The sequence below is a fragment of the Tupaia chinensis genome, unplaced genomic scaffold (genome assembly GCF_000334495.1).
Source record: "Tupaia chinensis unplaced genomic scaffold, TupChi_1.0 Scaffold000311_2, whole genome shotgun sequence".
Lineage (NCBI taxonomy): Eukaryota > Metazoa > Chordata > Mammalia > Scandentia > Tupaiidae > Tupaia > Tupaia belangeri.
In genome coordinates this window covers 5,911,584-5,938,255 of record NW_006159803.1, presented here as the reverse complement: position 1 = coordinate 5,938,255, position 26,672 = coordinate 5,911,584, and the positions used below count along the sequence as shown (strand labels likewise).

Below are 26,672 nucleotides of genomic sequence, written 5' to 3'. Positions count from 1 at the left end.
GCGCACAGTGGGGTGGCAGGCAGCGAGGCTGAAGAGAAAGCGCACCCGTGCCTGAGGTGGGAGGATGTGATGACGCAGCCCCACGCAGCCAGCGGGAACCTGGGCCTTTAAAACGCCGAGGAAACAGCTTCAGAGCAGCAGTGGCTCCAGTGGAGGAAAGCACACCCAGGTCTCACACTAAGAAGCCAAACTGTCTGCTTCAAAGAGAAAAGGCAACATCCTGTCACAGGCCATGCTCTGGCAGAAACGTAAGTGGCTTGGCCGTGGCTGTCAGAGCCAAGTAAGCCCGGGCAGAGGCTGGCAGATGGTAGCCAGCCTGAAATGGGCAGCTGCTGGTGGTGAGGGGCCACAGGATCTGCGCCCCAGGCCGGCAGAGCTGGGAGGGGCCTCAGGTGGGCGAGATAGAGCCTGGTGGAGAAACCAACCTGTCAGAGGTGATGCTGATTTTCCAGGTTGGAGGGGAACGAACGAGTGTTCCAAGGTGGGACGGTTCATCATCTCTGCTTCTGTGCATGAATCACTGTGGTGTAGAAAGGGCAGTTTATGATTCACCAAACAAAAGCCAGATGTGGTGTGGGTTTTCGACTGGGAGGGGGAAGCTGGGCAATTCTTTACATGAGGGGCTTTATTTTTATGAACTTTTATTTCTGTGAACTCTTCAGCCTGTCGTGTAATTCTGTGGGCCTGTTTCTGGCTGAGCTTTCTGCCAAAGGCGTGATTCGCTCCTGAGGATGCATGGGACGAGCCGGAGACCTGGTTTTGTGAAGTGTCTTTGCCAGCTTTGCTTTTTTGCCGCTTGTCATTCTTTTCCCCGTTCTGTGGCAAGGCTGTGTGTCGCACTGCAAAGGGGCAGCATGTTTCTCTTTGACCTTGATTTTTATCCCTGAAGCTGGAAAGAACAACTATGAACTTTATTTTCCATTGTGTGGACTGAACAGAGAAATGTGATAGTAATAACTGAAATCATAGAGATTATCTGTAACATTCCTCTCATGAGGTAAACAAAGTCAACTCCACAGCATCTTGAGGGGGGAACCTTATTGGGGCTCAGTTCTATACTTCCTCAAGCAGAAAGTATTACTAAAAATTACTCTTTATTTGGAAGGTACTTATTTCTTTAAAATGCCTTTTAGTTAATCCAGGCACAACCTACCTCAAGCAAACCTAATATAAGAGAACCTTAATTGACAGAAAAACATAAATTAGAGAGTGTTCATTTAATTTACAAAATGATATTTTCTACTGTATCTTTAAAGTCCTGAAACCATAACTTTATTTATTTATTTATTTTTAAGGTTTTTGCCATAGAGTGCATGTGTGTGCTCGCCGGAGAGAGACAGAGGAAAACTGAGAAATCACCCCCCCCCACACACACACACCCCACCACACCCCATGGGATGGTCACACCACAATCCCTTTTCCCTCATTCTCTTCCTGGAATTTTAGGCATGCAGGCACATGCACCTGGCTTGATTTTTCAAGCTGCCAGGTACAAGACTTGAACCATGGTCAGCCATGTGGGAGCAGAGTACCTTAACCACTATGTGACGTACAGGCCCCAAAACATATCTTTATTGATTGTAATGTGACTTGCAGTCATTTAATCACCAGTTTATAGGTTCCTTTATTTTATGTGTAAATTCTTTGGAACTGAGCTAGTTAACATGTAATTACAGAGGAGGGATTTCAAAATTTCTCAGATTATAAAGTCTCATCATTGTTTGATATTAGCAACAAATATATTTTTTAAATAATTATTTTATTTAACTTTATTTATTTTAATTTGACCAGAGAGGGACAGCGTGAGAGAGGAAGAGAGAGGAAAAGTAAGAAAGCAAGCCGCCAGGTCCAGGACTCAAACCATGGTTGGCCATGTGGGAGTCCAGCAGTCTTAACCACCACACCACATATCGGCCCCAAGATATATTTTTTAAAATAAAAAGATATGACATTTAATTTGGGTTTTAGGATTATGGACTCTTTCCAAGAGAAGAACATTCTAGTATGGGTGGTATGCAACTTCTACCAAAGGAAGATTGGTGTAAGACCCTGTTTTTCAGGAGGGAATGGCAGCTCACACATGAGAGGGCCATGTGATTGAGGGCAGCTGGGCATCATCTTTTCCAGTAGATCTTAAGCATCCTTCTTTTCTTTCACTTAAAGCTGAATAATTTGGGTTTGGGGGTTCATTCCAGAACTCCTGGAGGGAGTTCTGCCTCAGCTCCTACCTTATATGAGCAAGGCACTTTCCTTTCTTTCAGTCCTTAAGCTTCTCATACATAAAATGGGATTAAACATTAATATCCACTTCACAGAGTTACCCTCAGTAGGCTATGGCACCACTGAAATGATCATTGCTGTGCTCCTGTGTTAAAATCTGGGATATGAGTTGCTTCCTCAGATCCTCAGGCTGCCATATTTGTCCCTGTGATTACACACTACATTTTGTCTTTTCTAATGCCTCCTAAGAGGGGAACAGCTTTTTAAAAAGGGGATGCTGGGGCGGGGGCATGCTTCCTGTTTTGCACCCTGGAAGCCAGCCGATATGGCACAATTCCATCATAAGGGAGACCATATTGTAAGCTGCCAGTGGACTAACTGTGGGGTGTGTTTCTACGTGTTCAGATGAATACGAATCAATATTCTCTTTAACTGTCCTTTGGAGCCGTAGAGGAAATGAGGAAAAGCCCCAGGAACTGAGCCCATCCCCTTACCTTGGACCTAAGTTTGTGGTACTGAGGGCAGCTGGTGAGTAAACCCTGTGGGAAAACTAGTAAAAACAGGGCAGCAGCAGCAGCCCACTTAGAATCACCAGATGGAAAGGCAGGGTTTGAAATCAGACACCAAGAGTGCTGAAGAGGCACTTTCTTTTTTCAGAAAACACCCTCCAGGCATGAGCTGAAATGACTGTACTACTAGGTTCTGGAAAGGGTTAAGAAAACATTTACTTTGTAAATGTGGCCTCCTCCCTGCCTGGTCCGTGACTCTGGCTTGTGGACTAATGTGGATGTGGACTTTGGTTACCATCAGAGGATAGCGTGACAAAGCTCAGAACTCCTGGCACAGAGAGGACGGGATCTGCAAGCCGCAACCATGGATTTGCAGTTTGCTCCATTGGCCAATTAGATAAGGAAGTCAGTCCACCTGCAGACTCTCCCAGGGTTCTGTACTTGTCCTGCTGGCCTCATACAGATGTGAAAAACTAGCATCCACGCCAACGAGTGACAGCACCATAGAAACCGTGTGAGCATTGGAGTGAGACAGGTCTGAGCTTGAAAATTGGCTCTGAAACTTAATTATTGATATTTCACCTTCTCACATCTTGAAAACCTGGAAAATGAGAATTCTAATGCCTACCTCACAAAATTTGGTGAGAATTAAAGTAGAGAATGTCAATAAAGTGATGTCTAGTTTCCTGATAAGTAGTGATAGTGACCAGAGATGAGTACCTGGATACCTCATGTACACCTCCTGTGGACTCATCTTCAGTGATCAGGGCTGTATCAAATGTCCTCACTTTGAGGGATCAGCAGATGGTGTAATGGGTTTGTAATTTTACACCCACTTAGTCAACCACGGTTCGAGTCCCAGACCCAGTGCTTTCAAACTCATACCAGGCATGTGTGCATGTGTGCCCAAGATCCCAAGAGGAGAATGAAGGAGAAAGGATTGTGGCATGGCCTCCCTCCTGGGGGGAGGTGATTTCTTTCTTTCTGTCTATCTCTGTCTCTCCAGTGAGCGCACATGCCCTATAGTAAAAATCTCTAGGGGCTGGCAGGTGGCATGGTGGTTAAGGGCACTGGACTTCCACATGGCTGACCGCAGTTCAAGTCCTGGACCTGGTAGCTTGCTCTCTCACTTACCCTTTCTCTCTCCCTCTGTCCCTCTCTGGTCAAATTAAAATAAATAAAGTTAAATAAAATAATTCTTTTTTTAAAAAATAATTCTTTATTAAATTTTATTTATTCATTAATTTATCTCTATTTTGACAGAGAGAGACACACAGAGAGAAAGAGGGGAAGTGAGAAAGCAAGCTACCAGGTCTGGGACTTGAACCGTGGTCAGCCATGTGGGAGTGTCCAGCACCTTAACCACCATGCCACCTGCTGGTCCCCAATAAAATAATTCTTTAAAATATTTTCTCTAAAAAAATTTTTCTCACTTCAATTAGAATAGCTGAAAAGCCACAGTCAAGTGTTCGTGGGTGATAGGATCTTGCAAAGTCCTCCAAGGGTCTAAATCAGGAGCCTGCAAATATGACCTGTGTGTCAAAAAAAAAAAAAAAAAAAAAAAGTCATGTTTTTGTAAATAAAGTTTTATTGGAACACAGCTGTGCCTATTATTTGCATATTGTGTAGGGCTGTTTTTGCTACAGTGGCAGAGTTGAGTAGTTGTACAGAATCTGCATGCAAGGCCTAAAAATGTTTACAATGTGGCCACTATAGAAAAGAGCTTGCTGACCTCTGGTCTAAGATGATTTGATTAGGACTTCAGGCATTTATTCCTTAAGCAGTGTCCTGAGGTTACACAACGTCGATACCAATGGCAGATAAAGTGTGTAGTTAACTCATTAAACAATGTGTACAGTGCCAAAATTAATTTGATTGTACTTCTTCATATAAAAGACGGTAGAATGGATTATAATAAGCTCAACACCGCTCGCTCTCGCTGGAAAACAAATAAATTGGATATTTCATTGTTGGTGTTAGGAAAGGATCTACATGATAACGAAAAGCAGGCTTAACTGATTTTCTTTGAACTGGCTGCTTGTCTTGTTATCTCACAGACTTGGCCTTAGTATGTCTTTACAAAACTGCCCAAGGAGCCACCTTAGGAATAGTAAATAGTTATTATCAGATTACGAAGGCATGGATATGTCTTTGCTTTTAGACAACTTGAACAGAGCAGAGGTTTAGCAGACAGTTGAATTAGGTCTCAAAATTCTTGTTAACATAGGACTCTGTTCTTAGGATTTGTTCGAGGGTTCCACTAAACAGTCAACATTTTAAAGACAAAGATAAAATATGTAATATATGATTTTTGGAACTCCATCTCCTGCATAAATTCAGCACACTTTTAACAAGTAACTTAGGTCTAGGAACAACGTCTAATATTTCTATTTTGTGTTATAGTTTTTGATTATTTAATGAGCTTAATAAGCACCTTTACTTCTTACCAAGTTATCTATTAATTTTGTGGTTCTTACTGTTAAGGACAAGTAGAATTCAAAAGAGACACATTTGAATGTACCTTTTATAGGTAAAATAAGGGTCACACACCCTACTAGGCACACAGATTTAGTTGATAAAAGAGCAATTGGATACTTTATTTTCTTCTCCCTCTATTTACTCAAGAAAATACCAAATTCTTGCCCCTCCAAACCAAAAAATTTCGGAGTCAGAAATATTGAAAGTTCTCTTTCTGTTCTCACTGGCACATCTATTCTTTCTGAGAGGAACACACACACACACACACACACACACACACACACACACACAAGAAAAATCAAGGTTGTCTACATTTGTTCATTAAATATGTAGACATTTATTTCACTAAGAAGTCCTGTAAAAGTTTGCTTTTAACTTTCTCATCATGAAATAAGTATATCAGATTTTTAGCCCTTCTGATTTCTTTTGAAAATAGTTTATTTTTCCACTAAATAAAGAAATCCACCAATTTCTCACTGTGACCTAATCAAAGTTGGCTAATGGATTATGATCATTAACATAATTCTAACCTTTATAAAATATTTAGCAATACTCTAGTTTTCTCATTTTTGACAAGAGTGGGCCTGCCTGGGTTGTGGGTACACCTTTCTGAAAGCTTCGTGCCCTGACCGTGTGATAATGTGGATAAGGCGTTGTTCTCACAGTCAAGAGATACGGATTTCACTTTCCATTCTACACATAACCAGGTGTGGGGTCTTCAGCAAGCCATCTTGCCTAAGTCACTTTGGATCTCAAATGTTTCAGCTATGAAATGGAGTTTGCTTTTTCCCAGCTAAGGGCAAGGAGATTGAATTTGAGATTTTTTTCTCCCGCTCTAATTGCTGAGTTTTTCTTAGTGTTTATAAAAATTAAAGCATGTTTTAAACAATGAGTCCATAATGTAATATAAGGCATTTTACCTCTGCTTAGAGCAGTGTTTTTCAACTTTGGCTACATATTGAAATGCTATGGGGAGATTTAAGAAACATTGATACTTAATTAAAGTGCTGTGGGCATTGGTGTTTTCAAATGCTTTCCAGGTAATTCTGAAGTGCAGTCAAGGCTGAGAGCTATTGACCTGCAGGTGGAAATTGGTGAGTTGTAGTTTACCTTTGGGGATTACGCTACTATGAGCAGAATCTGGTCATTCCTTTGCATAGTGATACATAACAGCTCTGGGGTATTGAGTACTTATTGGGTGTCATGCAATGTATGAGATGTGCTATTGGTTTAGTTTGTATTACATTTGGCTATTCCTGAAGAGACCTGAATTTACAGTTTTAAATAAGATAGTGATATACTTTCTTTCACATTTAAGAAAGTCTTAGTTGGCTGTTCAGGATTGGATGGCTTCTCCATAGTGCCAACAATGTCAGGCTCCTTTGTCTTTCTAGTCAGCTGTGCTTGGCATGTGGCTTTTGTCTTGAAGATTTCTTCACAGTTGTCACTGCAACTCTAATCATCACGTCTGTGATCTTCATTACATCTCTAGACAGGGAAGAAGAAGAAAAGGGAACAGCACAAAGATCATTGACCTTCCCTTCAACTTCTGCTGACATCCAATGGGCACTCCTATCAACAAGGGAGAAAAGTGTTCTTGTGTAACTGGGCACATTGCCACCCTCTGTAATGCAGGGGTTGTTAGGAAGGAAAAGGCCACGTTTTCAATGTATTACCTCATTTAATCCTCATTAAAAACTCCATGAAGTAGGTACATTTTGTAGATGAGGAAACTGAAGTTGGAAGATTAGGCAGTTCACCCTCACAGTGAAATGCATCTGAACTAGACCCCAGTATTGACTTGCTAAACTATCCTGTCTCTTTGTCTGTAGAGTGTGCATCTCACAGAGTGTAGGAGGTTCTCTTGATAAAAAGCACAGGTGCTACAGGTTGGATAAAGAATCAATGGCCAAGTGAAGTGCACTAGCCTCTAGATGGCTGTCCATACTCTGAGAACTTGTTTTTGATGTGTTCATCTTAGGCTTCAACTATGTGTGACAGCCCGTGCTGGGAGCCAAGACTCCAGTCTTGGTGCTTTCTTCATTCTTAACTTTCTAGACTTTGGAAAAGTCCTTCACATCATTGTGTGTGTGCGCATGCATGCAGGTTAAATGTGGAGAGCGAGATACAGAGTAGGGTTTTATTTTGAGTAAGAGAATGGCATCTCTATTCTTTCTTTGCTTGTAGTAGCTTAAAGCTTAGCTTCTGGAGCAGACAGATTCAAGTTTGAGTCCTAGATGTTTTGGTTTTTATTTTGAAGTTTATTTAGTTGATTCATAATACAGTATTTGAGTACACACACATGAAAGAGAGCGACACCCTTGACGAGGTCTCATAATTTTGTGGTCCTCTTCTCCTAGCTCTCTAGCTTCCCCGGATCTTGGACACCCATGTACACATACTGTGGATGTTTTATATCAACTGGGTCAAGGATCCAACCCCATGATCAGCCATGGGACTTCCAGCATTACAGTCCAGTATGCTATCCAGTGCCCCACTGAGACTGGGCCTTGAGTCCTAGGTTTGTCTCAATGGTTGTGGTGCTGGCAAGTCCCTTTGACTCTTTCTGCTGTCATTTCCTTATCTATACACCAAGGATGTGGCTCTTACTTCATATGATTGGGGTAGGTGTTTAATACTATTCTTGACATTGAGTAAATACTTAATAAATATTAGTTACTACTATTAGTTACTATTATTATAAATACTTATAAATATTAGTTACTACACTTATTTTCCCATTCTGTCTCATTCTACCTCTGAAGCAAGGGCTATGCAGGCTAATTATAGTTACAATTCATATGGCCTCTGAGTTCTGCATTTCTTGTGAAATGGCAAAGCACATATTTCCAGTTTTGTAATGTGTACTGGGGTTAGTAATCAGGGTTCATATTTGATTTTCCTACCAACCTTATAAGGCAGGATGACTGTAAGGCTCGTACTGACTGGCAAACTGTATTTGTTTTCTTAATTCACAAGATTGGACTGAGGTGTTTATAATCTAGTTGTGATGAGAATGACACTTGAAATATGCAAGAAATAGCACACATGATACCGAAAACTGAAACAACAATGTGCTGCCTCCTTTTTATAGTAATGGTTTCATTAGCACCACTTTCTGGGAAGAGCTGGTAGCCCAAGAATCATTCTCAGACCAGGTGTTGGGACCAAAAATGTCTGACCACCCTTAAGAAAAATTGACTTTTTAATCCACTAGAAAGAGTCATACACTTTATTGGAAGAGAGGAAGAGCATAGAGATTGTTAAAGCTTTCTAGGACTGAGAAATGCTGAGGAGATAGGAGAAAAAAGGAAAGGAGGGAGGCAAAAGAGATGAAAATAGGAGTAAATTTTGGGACCAGCAGTTAGCATAATGGCTATGTCGCTGGACTCCCATGTAGTCGACCGCGGTTTGAATCCCGGACCTGGTGGCTTAAACTCACGCTGGGTGCATGTGCGTGCGTGCCCAAGATCCTGAGAGGAGAATGGAGGAGAAGGGATTGTGGCATGGCCATCCCCTCTGGGGGGTGATTTCTTGCTTTCTATCTCTCTGTCTCTCTGGCAAGTGCACGTGCCCTATAGCAAAAACCTCTCCCCCGCCACACACACAGAAAAAAAAGAAAAAAAAAAGAAAATAGTAAATTTTAATGGTGGGTGAAAGCCATCCAATATAGGAAAGAAAGGTGTAGGAGGAAAATCACCCATCTGTGCATCTTCCCATACATGCACACATCCATCCATAAATCCATACAATAATTGAATTCCTTCCAGTTAGAGAAATAAGCCAATAAAATAAATAATCTTCAGCAGAATGGAGGGGGAGATGGAATAAGGGAATGTGTCACGAACATACGGTACTAGATATAGATCCTAAGGGTCACTGATATTCTTGCTTAGGTTCTGAGGCATGTAGATGCATCTTAGGACATAAAATATTAGCATTAGGAGGAAAATCCAAGAATATCTAGGGTGATGTCTGCAATATTTATGTCACAAACTAGGTTATTCAAACCAAACCTACCAGAGAACCCTAACATAAAAATTAAAATGGAGCAGTTTGGTGGTGTGGAGGGCGGATAGCCAGAGCTCTGGCTGCTCAGAGATTTTCATCCCTGGATTTTCATGTGATCTTCACTTGTTTGACACCTGCAGGTACCATAATTGCATTGTAGGGCTCTTCAGATCACAGATTGAATGCCTACACCTGGACAAATCCATCCCTCTTCACAGCAAGATCCCTGATAGCTGGTCTAAGTTCTTGATTGACCAAGTGAGCTGTCGCAAAGTACGTTATACTGGTCTTCATGAAGTTTTGAAACTATGAAAATCGTATTTTCAGTTTCTACGAGTCTCTTGTGAATAAGGAGGAGAGTGAATTCCTCAAAAATTAACCAAGTGATTGCTTTTCCTGGTTTGATATTCTAACAACTGCCTCTGATTGCCAGTGTCCTTCATAAGGGACTCCCCCCACATCATGAAGACCATCGATTAGTAAACTTGAAAATTAGCCATAAGGCTCATTTTGACTGGCAGTGATGTCTCTCATCATGACTCCTTTCTCAGGGCTACTCTCACTCATGTAGGCTACAACCCCAGCCACCATGAGCCTTGGATTTGGACAGTCAGATCTGACACCGGCTACATCACTGATGCTGGGGAATGCAAAGTTCATCCTCCAAGGAAATGGTCCTTACCTCAGGGAATCAGGAAAAGTTTCTTCTTTTGTAAGATTCAATTCAGTCTTGAAAATCCAAAATACAGGTATTGCTTAAATCAAGGAACAAATAATTGGGTTTCTAGCCACCTCACTACAGGTTTTTCTTGTATTAGATTAGACAAGTAATTCTAGATTCAGGTCTGTTAAGGAGAAATGTGTCCACATCTTCTGCTCAATCTCTCACCATGGTGTTGCTTTCCAGTAGATTTTGGGTGGGCACTTAAGAAGGGTAGGCTTTCTTTCTTCTTTTTTTTTTTTTTTTGAAGAGGTTTTTGCTATAGGGTGCATGCGCTCACCAGAAAGACAGAGAGAGAGAGACAGAAAGCGAGAAATCACCCCCCCTCCCAGGGGTCATGGCCACGCCGTAATCCCTTCTCCTCCATTCTCCTATCAGAATCTTGGGCACGCAGACACACGTGCCCGGCATGAGTTTAAGCCACCAGGTCTGGGACTTGAACCGCAGTCAACTACAGCCTTAGCCATAGCTGTGTCCCTGTCCATACATGCCATCTTACTACCATTTGCCTCTTAATTGCTGCCACTCAAATATCTTCAAGATATTCATTCCTGGAGTCATCCTTTAAAAAGTCAAATCTAGTGACCAGCAGATGGCGTAATGGTTACATCGCTGGACTATCACGTAGTCCACTGTGGTTTGAGCCCTAGACTTGCCAACTTGAAACTTTGACCAGGCACGTGTCCATGTGTGCCCAAAATCCCGAAAGGAGAATGGAGGAGAAGAGATTGTGGTGAGGCCATTTCCCCTGCAGGGTTATTTCTTGCTTTCTACCTCTCTGTCTCTGTCTCTCTGTTGGACACATGCACCTGATAGCAAAAGGCTCTCTCTCTCTCTTTTTTTTTTTTTTGAGAGATTTTTGCTATAGAGCTCGTGCACTTGCCAGACAGACAGAGAGAGACGGAGAGACAGAAAGTGAGAAATCACCCCCCAGGGGGGATGGTCACGCTGCAGTCCCTTCTCCTCCATTCTCCTCTCGGGATCTTGGCACGCAGGCACATGTGCCCGGCGTGAGTTTTAAGCCACCGGGTCCGGGACGCAAACTGCGGTCGACTACGTGGGAGTCCAGCGACATAGCCATTATGCTAACTGCTGGTTCCCGCAAAAGTCTCTCTTAAAAACAAAAAAACAAAAACCAAAAAACCTTGAATCTACTACAAACCTAATTCCCTCATGACTTCTGAAGAAAGAAATCTTCAGGTTAGTTTATGATATCTTTCCAAAAGGTCGACACCAGTGTTTTGATGTCTTCTATCCAGGATTGTTGTCTATAAGGGAGGTCTTTGATTGGTCTCTCTGCAACATCATTGGCCTCCCCATTTCCTAAAGAGGGCTATCCTACTGTTTGGGATCGTCAGGTCCAGGTTCCCAAGGGATGACTTCCAGGTAGATTGAGACAAGCAGGCAGCAGAAAGTCCTAGGTCTGGTGCAGATAGAGATATTTAGTATCAGGATACATCAGGATGGGGTAAGTTAGAGCCAATGAACCAAGGCTACTTCTTCTGATGAGAGACGAGCCATGCTCGAGATTAAAGAAAATAGCCATCTGTTCGGCACCAGGTGTTTACTGTGTTGATCTCATAAAATCCTTGTGATAACTCCTTGAGATGGATATTATACTCATGGATATTATACTCATTTTGCAGATGGGAAAACTAAAGCACACAAAGGAGATGTGATATGCCAAGGACAACACAGGTGGTAAACACTATAGCAGACTTTCCAGACTATCGCAGATCTGCCTGACTTCCAGACCATACCTCACTGCTTTTCAGTACCAAGGATTTTAGTTTCTTTGAGTCCTTTTTCCTCTCCCAGTTGAAATAAGTCTACCCTTAGATAAAGGCAAGTTATGACATTCTCAAAGGCAGCTCTAGCTTGGCTCAAAGTCCATTTCAAATTTGAATCTTGGGAAATTACACTTGACACTCAGTATAATACTTCTAAAGACAGCTGATTCCTTCTTAGAATGAGTTCCTGGGAATGGTCTTCTCCTGGTTGGCTAATTACCCAAGATAGGATAAGACAGTTGGTGGGACATCCTCGGGGCTCACCCAGGACTTGCCACTTTGAATATCTTGGATGAGGTTCATATCAATGGTGTGGCATGAACTTTCGACCCCAGACTATCTCTGCAATGGAGATGAAATAGTTGTGCTCTTGCCACTTTCCTGTTTATATAGTCTCCATAGACCAGGGCCCATAATTTGCTGCTCATTCCATCCTTACTCAAGTGGAGGTGAAAACTAACCAAATAAGCTGGAACCTCATTAGTTCTGAGGCAGATGTAGCTCTCTCATGGTTTGTAATTCTAGGTTTGCTTGTGCAATTTGACTGTAGCCAATATATGCCTTAAGACTAAATTATAAGCTTCCTTCCTCCTCCTTATGAGGCCAGAGACCTGGTCTACTGTGCTTAGCAAGACTTAGTCTATGAAAGCTCAGCCAGAGGTCTCCTGGTCTTGTCCCCTACCCTGGGACCTTGTGTATCTGAGATGGGAACCCTTTCTGCTCTGGTAACCCCAGTTTCTGTAAAAGGCAGCCAGATGCAGCTGGTTTCTCAGGTGGACCTGACCACTGTCATTTCAGTCAAAAGTACCAAAAATAAAACCTTGCGGGGAATTGTCTGAGTCTCTCAGTTCTCGTCATTCCTCATGTGAGAAGACTGCCAGCAAGTTTCTTGTGGACTGCTTTCTTCTCTCTCAGCTGAGAAATGTCATTTCTTAGGAGAATTGGCAATCAAAGAAGATGGGATCCCTGTTTTATTTCCAGCCCAGACTCCAACTGGAGGAAGGAAGGATTAAATTAGGCTGGGACCATTTGGTGACTGACCTCCAGTATCATTCAGAGAAACAACCTGACCTTCCCTGGGCAGGGAAGAGGTGGATAGTGAAGCAGAAATGGACTGTTCTTGGACTCATGAGAGCTAGGTTTAGTTTATGACCCTGTTATTCACAAGTGTACTTCTTGGGCAAGTCTGAAGAACTGAGCACCACTTTCCTCATCTGTAATAGAAGGAAGGGGGAGAGGAATCCCTATTTTAGAGGTTGTGGTGAGGCTTCTCATGAAATCATTTATGTCAAAGGCTCTGAACCACAGAACATCATGCAAATAGAGGGTAGTTATTTTGGAGTTAAGATTGTAACCAAGAAACACATGAACCTTCACCACCCATTCATTCAACGTACCCAAGTCTACATAAAGAAGAGACATCGTGCTGGTACTATCTCTGGGAGTAGAGCAAGATCCAACAGTCTTCTGTGTTCTGCTAGTACAGCAGAAGGTTCAGTGATGTGGAAGGTGCAGATGCCTGGGCAGTAGTGCTTGAAGTAAAACATCCATGGTCCACTACCACATAGAAGGTTCTTGCATTTGGAGCCTTTTCTGACCTCACCTGAGGTCATGGGGTAAGAGATACAGAACTTTTGGGACAACCTAGTTAATCCTGAGGTGCTTCCATCTTTGGACCTTAGTGGATAGAGGTGGGTTATAGGAAAATTGGCTAACATAACTTGAGAGGACTCACTCTATGATCAGACTAGGCGTCTATTCCTTACTGGTTATGGTTTCCTTTAAATGGAGATGGCTTAGCTTTTAGCCCTTTTACTCTGAGGCTCTGTGGTTCTGACAGAAAAATCCTTTTCAGTCACCCCAAACATAATTAGAGACTTCTCCTATGGTACCTCTTTTTCAAGCTAATCTCTCCAGTACTTTTGGCCTGCATAGGTCTGGGAAAGTTCTAAGTAATTGAGCCCCTACTTGAAAGTTTCCCATGATTGATGAGTGAGCTCTGTGGGGCTGATGGGAAGGAATGGGGACACAGGGAGAGGAAATGTCACTGACTATTCCCTTTCCTTCTCTGACCAGATCAGCAAACATGGGGTCAGCTACCATCCTTATGATCTCCTGGTAGAGACATCTCAATTTACCAATCAGGAACACCACAGCTTACTCCTTGGCCATCCCAGCATCCCTATAAGCAACATAAAGTCATAATTCAGTTGAGGTCTCGCTGTCTTTCCTATCTTCAAAATACCTTCTTTAAAGCTACTTTTTTCTCCATCTGTCTTCTCCTCCTCTGCCCTGGACGTTATTTGGATTGCTACAATATATAAGTGATGTGTCTCTATTTCTTGGCTGCAAGGCCTTTTCAGTTTAAACATTAGTGACTGGAAAGCCCCAGTTTACCTGCATATGGGAACTCTTTGTTGGCTTATACTTAAAAAAAAAAAGTAAACTACAATCTAGTGCAAATTGGATGGGAAAGCCTTTCCATAGTGTGTCAAGTCTAAGCTTTGTTAAGGCCCATGTTCTTTTTTCCTGTTTAGGGGGAAAAAAGTCAGCCCTTGTCCAGGAATGGAAAGAACAAATTTAAAAACTTTGGTCTTCATCGTAAGAAGAGCACCACATCAGTGTTTCAGTTCAGAATGTGAATAATCGTTTAGCTGGCCTAAGCTGATGTTTTGAAGTCCTCAGCTATCTTAGGCCAGGAACATAAACAAGATACTTTGCTTTGAAGTAAAAAAATGTCCGGAACTTTTGTGACTTTGCTTTTAGTTAGAAGCTTGGGCAATTTTGCTAACTTGAGCGTTTACTGTTGAGTTTGTTTTTGGTTTTGTTATAATTATTTGTATTTCTCTCTCATATATGTGTGATTTAAAATACTGTAGATTGAGCAACAGAAAATAATTGTTTTATTTTTAATTTTTATCTATTTACATTTTTTATACATTCAACTTAGAAAGTGAACATTTCATATATGAACATTTCTCCCCATTTCAGTTTATTAAAATGTAACAACACTACCTCCCTATCCCGACAATGCACTGTCTCCGTATTCCTCCTCCAAATGTCCTTCCCCAGACCCCTCTCCTCCACACACACCACATCTGACATTCACACCCATCTCTTGAGTTTGTACATTGTTTAGCCCGTCAGTTTCAGTCATAGAGTGCGGACACTCGGTATATATTAAGTGGGGACATACAATGTCTCTCCTTCATACCTGGCTTGCTTCACTCAGCAGTAATTCTTCCATATTCTTCCATTTTCTGTCAAAGTCAGGGTTTTGTTGTTTTTTATGGCTGAATAGAATTCCATAGAGTATATGTGCCACAGTTTTTCAATCCATTCACCTGTACAGGGGCATAATTGAGCAACAGCAATAATAAATAATATCACTCCAGTGATTGCCTGGAGTGATCAACAACATGTCACAGTTGATAGTAAGTCACATGTCCTTCTGGGATAGGAATCTTTAAATGGCTAATCCTTATATGGCTGCAGTCTTGAGGTTCAACCTGTCAGTTGTGAATGGAAAGAGCTTTTGACAGAAGAGATTGTCAAGTGAGTCGGATAGGTTTCTTCTCTCTGGCTCTTGTGATGGAAATTCATGCTTATTCTGGGTTCCACCTAGTTATTAGAACAGATTTCTTAACTGTTGTCCAACCTGCTGCCTGGCCCTGGCGGTTCGTGGGAAATCGCAAGTGAGCAATGACAAGGAGAAAGTCTTCTCTCAAGAGTGCCTTGGAAACTGTCTTAGGGAGTGAATGCCTATTTGACCTGGGCTCTTTCAATGCTGCCTTGGAAGAGAAGTGACCAGTGAACAATGACTGGGTATCAGCTCCACTTAGAGTCATTAGGAGGGACCTTGCTCCTTAGCTGAGTAGCTTCTGCCCTGAGGGATGAATGTAGTTTCTATGGAGCCACTAAATAAATAAGTACTGATAATTTTGCATATTTTCTCAGTTATATTTTATCATGCCTTCTACAAGGAACTAGTGCCATGTTTATTTAAATCAGTAGAATCCATATGTTCCCTTAGAGCTTGGTGCAAAGCAAGTACACATGCCCATATGCAGCCAGGGCCCTGTCGGAGGTGACCAGTTAGCTCAACTCTGTCATGCTCTGCACTCTAGTGGAACAGCAGCTGCAGAGCTCTTATTTTTGTGATCTTCAGGGGGAACTGAAATATTCTCTGCTGACTTTTTCTATGTTCAGATTTTTCATTGCTCATTTTGGAAAAGGGAAGCCCTCATTGGGGTCAAATTCATAGGTTTTTCTGTAAATGAAGCATTTTTTTTTTTCTTTCTCAAACCCCATTGGCAACTGACTTCTACGTGAGATGGAAAGGCAGTATGATGAAAAAGGAAATTCCCAAAGAGGACTGAGAGGCTTATATTTAGGAAGAAATATTTTTCTCAGTGATAGACTCTTGGATGCTCACAGGAGATTGAAAGGGCCTTCAGACTGCAGGATAAATGGTGAGAAAGCTTCAGGCTTTAAGGATATGCTACCTGGGGCTGCTGGTTTGGATTGGGAGTTATTAATATCTCTTGTCAACTATATTTTGGGAAAATGGATTTTCACCTTCTCTGCTGGTGTATTATTATTTCTAGCTCCTATTTTACTTTCTTTGAATATTCTTTTTTATTATTTTAAGCAACTATTTTAACACTTAAATTTTTTTTTATTTTAAGTATTCCAGTTGAGTTGTTTTAAAGTTAGTTCAATTTAACAATCCAGAAGCCCCAAGGTAATGCAATCATGATTTCAGACACACTTCTTTTCCTCTTTCCAATTTTAATGTGGAATTAGAACTGTTTGTTGTTGGGACCAGCAGTTAGCATAATGGCTATGTCGCTGAACTCCCATGTAGCTGACCGCTGTTTTGCATATTTTCTCAGTTATATTTTATCATGCCTTCTACAAGGAACTAGTGCCATGTTTATTTAAATCAGTAGAATCCATATGTTCCCTTAGAGCTTGGTGCAAAGCAAGTACACATGCCCATATGCAGCCAGGGCCCTGTCGGAGGTGACCAGTTAGCTCAACTCTGTCATGCTCTGCACTCTAGTGGAACAGCAGCTGCAGAGCTCTTATTTTTGTGATCTTCAGGGGGAACTGAAATATTCTCTGCTGACTTTTTCTATGTTCAGATTTTTCATTGCTCATTTTGGAAAAGGGAAGCCCTCATTGGGGTCAAATTCATAGGTTTTTCTGTAAATGAAGCATTTTTTTTTTTCTTTCTCAAACCCCATTGGCAACTGACTTCTACGTGAGATGGAAAGGCAGTATGATGAAAAAGGAAATTCCCAAAGAGGACTGAGAGGCTTATATTTAGGAAGAAATATTTTTCTCAGTGATAGACTCTTGGATGCTCACAGGAGATTGAAAGGGCCTTCAGACTGCAGGATAAATGGTGAGAAAGCTTCAGGCTTTAAGGATATGCTACCTGGGGCTGCTGGTTTGGATTGGGAGTTATTAATATCTCTTGTCAACTATATTTTGGGAAAATGGATTTTCACCTTCTCTGCTGGTGTATTATTATTTCTAGCTCCTATTTTACTTTCTTTGAATATTCTTTTTTATTATTTTAAGCAACTATTTTAACACTTAAATTTTTTTTTATTTTAAGTATTCCAGTTGAGTTGTTTTAAAGTTAGTTCAATTTAACAATCCAGAAGCCCCAAGGTAATGCAATCATGATTTCAGACACACTTCTTTTCCTCTTTCCAATTTTAATGTGGCATTAGAACTGTTTGTTGTTGGGACCAGCAGTTAGCATAATGGCTATGTCGCTGAACTCCCATGTAGCTGACCGCTGTTTGAGTCCTGGACCCGGTGGCTTAAACTCCGGGCGTGTATGCCAGGCGTGTATGCATGTGTGCCCAAGATCCTGAGAAGAGAATGGAGGAGAAGGGATTGCGGTGTGGCCATCCCCCCTGAAGAGTGATTTCTCACTTTCTATCTCTCTTTCTCTCTCTTTCTTTCTGGTGAGCGCATGTGCCCTATAGGGAAAAAAAAAAATCTCTCAAAAAAAGAGGAATATTTATTGTTGCTTCATATAGGTCAGTATGAAAGGCACCAACTGTGAATTTTCTACTTGCCAGTATTTCACACTTGGCTGTTGGGCTTCTCTGAAAATCGTCCTGGGGCTTCAGATTCTGCTGTTTCATGAATATTGCAAAGACACTGTGAGAAGCACCCTCACTCTTGCCTCCCTGGTCAGCATCACTTACAGGATTCCTTGGCAGCTGGATGTGGACACATTGGCAGGCAGTCAGGAGACCCTTGAGAGCTGCGGGGGTTCTGCAACTGCAATTGGAAGAGATGGAGACTTAGAAATTGCTCCCCATGTGACCTGTTGTGCCAGGGCACACCTGTTGATATTGTGAGTTCTAGGAAGTCCAGACATTAGAGGATGATACCCTCTGCTCGCTGCCCCTCCCCTAAGCCTTCTTTGTTCATTGATTTTTTAAAAACAGCGAGAGGCAGGAAGCCCTGGCTTGACAAAATCCTGGAAGTGCTCAGCTGGTCTCTTTCCAAGCCAAGTGTGTGGTGTGTCCACTTCCTGGGAGGGCGTAGAACTGGAAGGCTTCTGGGCCCTTCCCCAGAAGTGTACATGCAAATCAGAGGGGAGGGGAGGCCATAAACCTGTCTGTGATCTGGTCTGAGATGTGTGCTGTGGGACTGAGCATTTCTCATCTCAAAGCTGAGTTGAGGGTGACCTCAGTGCTTGGAACTCCAAGTAAGCCCATCCCACAGATTTTTCCTGAGCACACAATGCTACAGCCTGCATTTGATGTCTGAGGAATAGTCAGAAACCCAATTGGGGATCTGCGTAGGTGGAGCGGTACGACTGTGAACAGAGCTGAGAAGCAGTGAAAGGTGGGGAGGTGTAGGTGCCCCTCACCTTGGGTCTGTGATCAGCACAGGGCATCACCTAGCAGAGTGGAAGCGGCAAATGATGGCTAGGGGTTGAAATGTATCATTACGAAATAGCTGAAGAAATCAAGTTCCATGCTTAGACTGCAAGATCCACTGGCCAGAGGCAACAACATCTTGCTTAGTGCTATGTTCCTAGTGCTTAGAAATTTGAAAGAATGTGTGAGTACTGGTGGAGATCCCATTTATGACAGGGGAAGCTAAAACGAAGATAATTAACCTTCTATCAAGATGTTATAGGGATGGGACCAGCAGTTGGCATGATGGCTATGTCATTGGATTCCCATGTAGTCGACCGTGGTTCAAGTCCTGGACCTGGTGGCTTAAATTCACACTGGGTGCGGGTGCACGTGTGCCCAAGATCCTAAGAGGAGAATGGAAGAGAAGGGATTATGGCATGACCAATCCCCCCGGGGAGTGATTTCTCCCTTTCTATCTCTCTAACTCTGTCTTTCTAGTGAGCGCACATGCCCTGTAGCAAAAACCTCCCCCCCTACCAAAAAAAAAAAAAAAAGATGTTATAGGGAAATGCTATGTTAAATTGGTGATAAGTTATGAATGGTTCTAATCCTGGCAGATCTTCAGAATTACCAATGGGATTTTTATCCACATAGATTCCTAAACCCATATTAACATCCCAGAAACAGACCCTGGGAATAGGACCTGAGAATCTGTATTTTGCATCACTCTCTGGTTGGTTCTGCTATGTGGCCAGGTTAGGGGCCTTAGCAGTTGGGTCTCAAGTCTAGCCTAAGATGCTAGGATGCCTGATTCCACATCATCTGTCTCTGGGGCTCACCGGTCTCTTCCTGCTGCCTGTGACCAGGATTCTTCCTGCCTGTTGGGCTTTGAGACCTCTCCCTAGTTGTGTCTAAATCCCAAAGGAGGTCTGGAGTCCAGTCAGGTGTGGGGCCTTATCAGAGGGTATTTACTGAACAAAGTTCAGCCAAGACAGCATTGTAGATCCGGGTTTAAAAGATACTCAGGCTTCCGGGCCTTTGATTCAGAGCCCAGGTCTCCGGAGGCCCTTATCAGTGGATGATAATGGGCTCCCCATGTGAGTAGTCCTTAGGGCTAGTGCTTCTCACTGTGCTTGGTTGACTTGGGCCTGCAGTCCAAGGGCCTAGGGCCTAGACCACTGGCTGCCTGGGTGGGCAGGTTGTTTACTGCTCAGCTATGGCTATTTTTGGCTTGCTTTTCCAGGCCAGGAAGGGCCCTGCTTTGGTGTCTGGCTTTGATGACAAGAGGGAGAAGCAACCTTCTCTAAATAGCAGGGTGGACACCCTCTGACCTCAGGATACATGGCTCACTAATGGGGATTTGTAGCATGTCTTAGGAGACATAGAGAACCTGGGAGCCATTGGCTTTAGCACATTCATCCTGAAGGTCTAGGAGAGCTGAAGGGAAGGCAAAAGGAAGCACCTTCTGAAGAATCACTCCATCAATTATGCAACAAATAACTGCTGAGCTTTATGGACATGCCAGTTAGGAGGATACAGAGAAATAAGGTACAATATCTCACTTTGGGAAGGCTATAATCTAGCTGGGATCATAAGAAATTTACAACAAAAAAGGATAACTAATCATTACATAGCAGATAAAAAATTTATTGAATGCCTATTCTATCTGATTTTTTAAAAGATATTTGTCACGGGTGAATGTACTTTTCAAAGAGATACAGAAAGAGGAAGAAATGACAAATCACACCCTTTCTTTCCCCAGAAAGGTTGGGTACACCACAATCGTCCTCCTCCATTCTTCTCTCAGGATTTTGGGTATGCACGCATACATGCATGGTGTGTTTTTCAGTCCTGGGTCCAGGACTTGAATGGCAGAAAAAGATATTTGTCACGGGTGAATGTACTTTTCAAAGAGATACAGAAAGAGGAAGAAATGACAAATCACACCCTTTCTTTCCCCAGAAAGGTTGGGTACACCACAATCGTCCTCCTCCATTCTTCTCTCAGGATTTTGGGTATGCACGCATACATGCATGGTGTGTTTTTCAGTCCTGGGTCCAGGACTTGAATGACAGAATTGACCATGTGGGACCCAATGCCTTAACCACCACACTACGTGCTGGCCCACTCTGTATCTGATCTTATATGAAGCATATACTATTCTTCCTATTTACTATGTCAGGAGATTCCTCACAACATTCCTTTTTGATAAAGAAATTGCAAGTTAGGAGGTACAGAAAGATTTAATGATTTACCCAGGGTCACACCGCTAGATTGTGGCAGGGAAAGATTTGAAGTCTATGCTATTTGCTTCAGAGTTTCTGCCCTTACTGCCATCCTCTGCTGCCACCTGTGATGACACTACTCAGATGTGGAAGTGTTTGAGAGGTTGCAGGATGTAGAAATTTCATGGGCTGCAGAGGTCAGGCAGGAGAGTTGCACTAGCCTTGGTCAGAAAGAACCAAGAGGCTGAGAGAGGTGAGAGGGAATTTTGAGCATGGAACATCTCAAGTGAAGATGAAGGGGGTGAATGCAGGGCACATATTCTGGCTGGAGTCAGGGTTTATTTATCAGTTAGTGTGGAAAATGGTTAGAAATATGGGTTCCAATCCCAATGTGAAGACCTTTTAATGCTAGATTAAGGAACCAGACTTCACTTGTTGGGGTGGATGGGAACCATAAAAGGCTTGGTGGCAGGAAGAGTGACAATATGGGGAGAAATATTCTGGGATTTCTCATGTGGTCCTCTGTGTTCAAGGACAATTTAGGGACGTAGGCAGGTCCTTGAGATAGTGGGCACTTTGGGGTGGGGCCTTGTCTAAGACCATGGACTCCAGTGACATTGTTTTTAATTGTTTTTCACAGCTACAGCTTCTGAACAAGCCCCCGCTCCACCACGGCCATACCAGGGCGTCCGTGTGAAGGAGCCAGTGAAGGAACTGCTGAGGAGGAAGCGTGGCCATGCCAGCAGCGGGGCAGCCGTGGCACCTACTGCGGTGAGGACACTGCTGTGGCTAGAGAGTGTGTGTGGGGGGTGAGGGGTGGCCAAAGGGATCAGATAGGGGTATACTTTCTTGCTCCATGGGATACTCATCAGGGTCATGTAGGCAGCAAGTTAAGTGGTGATGGCTGTATGGAGAAGGACCCGGGGTAGAACAAGTTGTGGCTCTTTGAAGTGGAATGAATGCTGGGAGCGAGGGCCGGATTGGCCCATTGAGCAAAGCTGTTGTCAAGACCTGAATGAGCAAACAATTCACATACCCTGGTGTGACTTGGGGGCTCCCCCTCTTAGAAGAGGGAGATGCCAGTCCTTAAGTGTGCATGGCCTTCTTGCCAAATGGAAACACAAATTTCTTGAAAGTGTACGTGGTGATGGTTAGGTTATAAGGTAGGACGCTTTGTCCTAGCAGGGGAGGTTCTTACCCTCGACCCTCCTGCCTGGGGTTCTCTGGGTGAATCTTCAAAAAGGGCTGGTTGGAGAGGGCTAACTGCCCATCCTGGTCTTCTCGTTCCCTCTGTAGGTGGTGCTGCCCCATCAGCCCCTGGCGACCTACACCACAGTGGGTAAGAGCTCCCTACAGCCCTGGTTTCCTCCTTGCCCTCTTCTGGATGGTACCTGCAGTTCTTTAATTTCCTTCTTCCAACAGGTCCTTCCTGCCTTGACATGGAGGTCTCTGCTTCCACAGTGACAGAAGAGGGGGCCCTGTGTGCTGGCTGGCTCTCCCAACCTGCCCCAGCCACCCTCCAGCCCTTGGCTCCATGGACGCCCTACACGGAGTATGTGCCCCATGAAGCTGTCAGTTGCCCCTACTCAGCCGACATGTATGTGCAGCCCGTGTGCCCCAGCTACACGGTTGTGGGGCCCTCCTCAGTGCTGACCTATGCCTCCCCGCCACTCATCACTAATGTCACGGTATGTCACGCAAGGCAGAGCTTCACTACCTGTGCTGAGGGCACCCTTTGGAACCAGAGCTGACTTCCTCCCATCTTCCTTACTCCTGATTCCAGAGCAGTTGGGTCCTCTATGCCCTCAGCCAGCCTCCAGAGAGGCCTGGTCTTACTCCTATGGCCCTAAAACATCTTCTACAAGGGTCTCGCCACTGCTCTTGTCATGCCTTATGCTCCTCAAGGGTAGGAAAATTTTCTCCTGCTTTAATTGCCCTGTGAACAGTGAGTCTTGGTTTTGAGTTGAAATTTTTAGTAAATAGCCTACTAGGTGATATGTGCTTGAAGTCTCCTGCCAGAGTCAACCTTTCCTTTCTGTTCAGATAACTTAAGGAGTGATCCTTAACTTTACAATGGGATCTACCAGATTTCTAGGCTGAGAAACAGTTCATACAACTCTTCAGGAAATTGTTTTTGATGGTTTCAGATCTACCTGTAGGTTTTTTGTTTGATTAAATTTCTATGTCTAGTGTCAGATTGCCTGTGTTCAAATCCCAGCCTCTTCACTTGCTAGTTATATGATCCTAGGCTTAATGACTTAATCTCTCTGTGCCTCAGTGACCTCATCTATAAAAAGGGAATACCTGGAAGAGGGTTGTCAGGATCCAATGGATGTGAAGGGTGTAGCACAGTTCCCGCCGTACAGAAAGCACTCAATAAATGGTAGTTATCATTATTGTACCAAAGTCTGCCAACAACCTTACCCAAGGACCACCTTCAAGTGCCAGAAAGGACAGGAAGGACCTGCTCTTCTAGGGTTGGAGGAAGAGAAATAATTTTAGGTAAATGGTACCTGTTTGGCCAGAGGAATGGGAATCTCTTAAGTGTTTAGGGGAAAAAAGGCCTATAGTTGCAGTTGTATCCAGCTCAGTTTAGGGCAACTATGGGAGGAAGAGTTCCCCCTCCAGAGTGCAGTGTCATCCTGATGCACTTGCCCCCTGCCTCTGAACACCTTCCAGGCAAGGCCTGCAGGAGCCTCCTACCCTTGCCTACCTGGCTACCCAGCAATCTAATTGTGGGCCCGGATGATGGGGAAGGAATTAATTCAGCACCTCTCCCAGACATCTCATTTCCATATCAGGGGGCCTGAAGTGGGGGTGGAGGTAGAGGTGGAGGAACGAGGGCAAAATGGTTCCCAGACATTTCATTACCAAGAATTCCTTTCGCTATGTATCCTCTTTCATCATCCCCCACTTTTGCTTTGAAAGGTTCTGTGTATCAAACAAACTGTATTTATTAAGAAATAATTGATTTGTTTTTCCATTTTGTAAATTAACTCATCAAAGCTGGGTAGAGCTATCAGTCAGCACCCCTGATCAGCAGAGATAAGGTCTGTTGTTGCTCTGGGTGGTTGTAATTCTACCCCTAGGAAAAAAAAAAAAAAAAAAAATCCTGTTGTTGTAGTTGACCTGTTTATGGCTTGACAATGTAGGATTTCCATTTGGATTTTTGAAATATTGCAAATTATAAGGTTTTCTCAGAGTCTGTCTGGTCTCAGGGTTGGGGGGAACCAGTGACTTAAGTCAAAGGAGAGTGTGTTGTGTTGTGGTGGAACGCACATGTCAGTCTGGATGTCAAAGGCTGTGGAGATCTCTTCGAGTTCCATCATTATTTGGAACAACACCTTAAAGCGTTGTGATTCCAATTGTACTTCTGGTAGCTGCCGGAGATCTGATTAGCGGTGCAGAGTCTGGGCTCCGCCCTGGGCCTCCTGTACCAGAATCTGCATTATAACACAATTCTCAAAAGACTGAGAAACGTTCTGCTTTAATGACCCCAACAGCTTACTCTCAATACAATGGCAACTGGAGAGAGCTATGACAGGGACGGTAAGGGGGCCAGGGAGTCTGGCCTCTCATGTCAGCCTGTGCAGATCCCTTCCTCCTCACCCTCTTTCCTCAATAGGAATGAAGAGTGAGCTTCCGGGCTCTGTCTCCCCCATAGACTTCATCTGAGGGTTGTGAGGGTAGTTGCTGTGCAGGTGACAAGGTATGGTTTGTAGATGATGTGGGAGAATGACCCTGACCCTGGTCAGGTCATGGGGGCTGTTGAGGTGGGAGAGCCACAGAGCCCAGCTCAGAGACAGAGGATCATGAAGATATGGAAGGACAGGCAGCAACAGGAAGGCATGGCAAGTTCACTGACCAAGCAGTGCCTTCTCCACCTCAAGTATGGCAGGACTTCTCTATGCTGGTCACCACCAGAGGGTGGAAGCTGATGGCACTCTCACGCCCCACCCCACAGGGACCTTAGGGTGCCAAAGCTGCTGTGCAGAGCCAGGACTGTCTTTATGAATTGTCCTGGGCAGGACAGCAACCACCTTCAAGACAGCTACCAGGCTGTGTGATAAGCTGATTCTTTAATATGTGTTTTATAGACTTAAGATTCATATATATATATATATTTTCCCACATTTTAAGAACTCTGAAATTAGGATGCATCTTATATTTAGGGACACCAGGAAAGCTGTTTCTAATTCACTCAGCCCTATGATTTCATTACCATTCTACCCTATATTATAGGTGCAAGAAAATGAGGCCTCTGAGTGGGGAAGTAGTGTGAGCAAGGACATAAAGCTAGTATGTGACAGAGTGAGGGACACAGTGGACGTTTGTCTGGCTTCCTTGGGGAAGGCTTTCAGCAAGAGGAGGTGGAGCCACTTGAAGAAACCAGAAAAAGGCAGAGTTTAAGGCGGGAATTATGGAGCCCTGTGAGGTCAAGGATGGGTGGGTGGCCATCCCAGGACTGCTAACCCTGGGTTCTGTGTTTCTCCATCACAGACGAGAAGTGCCGCCACTCCCACGGTGGGGCCCCAGCTGGAGGGCCCAGAGCACCAAGCACCCCTTACCTACTTCCCGTGGCCTCAGCCCCTTTCCACGCTGCCCACCTCCACCCTGCAGTACCAGCCTCCTGCCCCAGCCCTGCCTGGGCCCCAGTTTGTCCAGCTTCCCATCTCCATCCCCGAACCAGTCCTTCAGGACATGGAAGACCCCAGGAGAGCCATCAATTCCCTGACCATTGACAAGCTGCTTTTGGAGGAAGAAGATAGTGATGCCTACGCACTCAACCACACTCTCTCCGTGGAAGGCTTCTAGGGTCGGCTTGCATCTGAAAGCATATTCCCCCAAACTGGGAATTACAAACAAGCCTGTTTGAAATAGCCATTTTATAAATATATCTTTTACCCAAAACTAAAATTTTAGCTCGATCCTTCTTTCCTTCCTTCCTTCCTTCCTTCCTTCCTTCCTTCCTTCCTTCCTTTCTTCCTTCCTTCCGTCCGTCCGTCCGTCATCCCTCTCTTCGTTCCTTCCTCCCTCTCTTTCTTCTCCTCTTCTCTATTATATTTTTCTTTTTTCAGTTCAGTTCCCTTCTGGGAGAAATTATAGGAATTTTAGAGACTATTTCATGTCAAGTGTTACATGTGACTCAGGTGCTCTTTCCACATTTTCTGCCATGTCTTCTTCCTTGGAAGAAGCCCTTTCTTCCCAGTGCTCACTGCTTCTGGGAGCAGTAGTCCTACTGAACTGTCTCAGAGCCAGTTATACCTTTGTCGCTTTGAGATGTATGGGGTGCCCCATGGGCAGACCCACCTGCCAGCACCTCCCAAGAGAGGCAGCCAAGGGCAGACCCAGTGCCAGAGTCCTTGAGCTGTCAGTTCCCACAGTCACTCCTTTGTTTGCTCTTCTCAGCGTTGGCCAGATTTACTAGGCTTACAGACTCTCAAGGCCTGAGGCTGAGAGTAGTGATGTGTGTGTGTGTGTGTTGGGGGGAAGAACACCAGGGAGAGTAGGGGCAGGTCAGTAACAGGAGGGAGAGGAAAGAGAAGGGATGGGAACGTTGTATGTTTGTGGTTGGAGAACAGTGCGGGGAGGGAGAGATTGGGTTTTACGAGGAGAGGACGAAGGCTGAAGAATGATTTAGCTCCAAATTATTTGATTATTAAGAAGGACAACACACTTAAAAAAATTGCTTTAATAGTTAGTTTTGCAGCTCTCCTGGAGGATACTTGCAAAGGAGGCTGCGCATATGAGAACAGAATGAGTGTCCTGTCTGGCTTTGTTAGTCCCACCTCCAGACCCTCTGTTAACATGAGTGAACCAAG

The 26,672-nt window shown here is 43.8% G+C and overlaps 1 protein-coding gene across 5 annotated transcripts; it reads left to right on the top strand.

The window, feature by feature from the left end:
* Positions 1–26,666, top strand: POU2AF1 (POU class 2 homeobox associating factor 1). 5 transcript variants are annotated; one of them, XM_027772869.1, is made up of 6 exons: positions 1–248; positions 6,248–6,301; positions 21,491–21,621; positions 22,147–22,189; positions 22,273–22,538; positions 25,351–26,666. In XM_027772869.1, the coding sequence occupies exons 1-6, from the start codon at positions 233–235 to the stop codon at positions 25,663–25,665; spliced, it is 825 nt and encodes a 274-aa protein (XP_027628670.1). In that variant the 5' UTR covers positions 1–232; the 3' UTR covers positions 25,666–26,666. The 5 variants fall into 5 exon arrangements, with proteins under 5 accessions (XP_027628670.1, XP_006151033.1, XP_027628668.1 ...); XM_006150971.3 differs by lacking the exon at positions 6,248–6,301 and having other exon boundaries at positions 9–248; XM_027772867.1 differs by lacking the exons at positions 1–248; positions 6,248–6,301 and adding an exon at positions 15,870–16,201.
* The last annotated feature ends 6 nt before the right edge of the window (positions 26,667–26,672 follow it).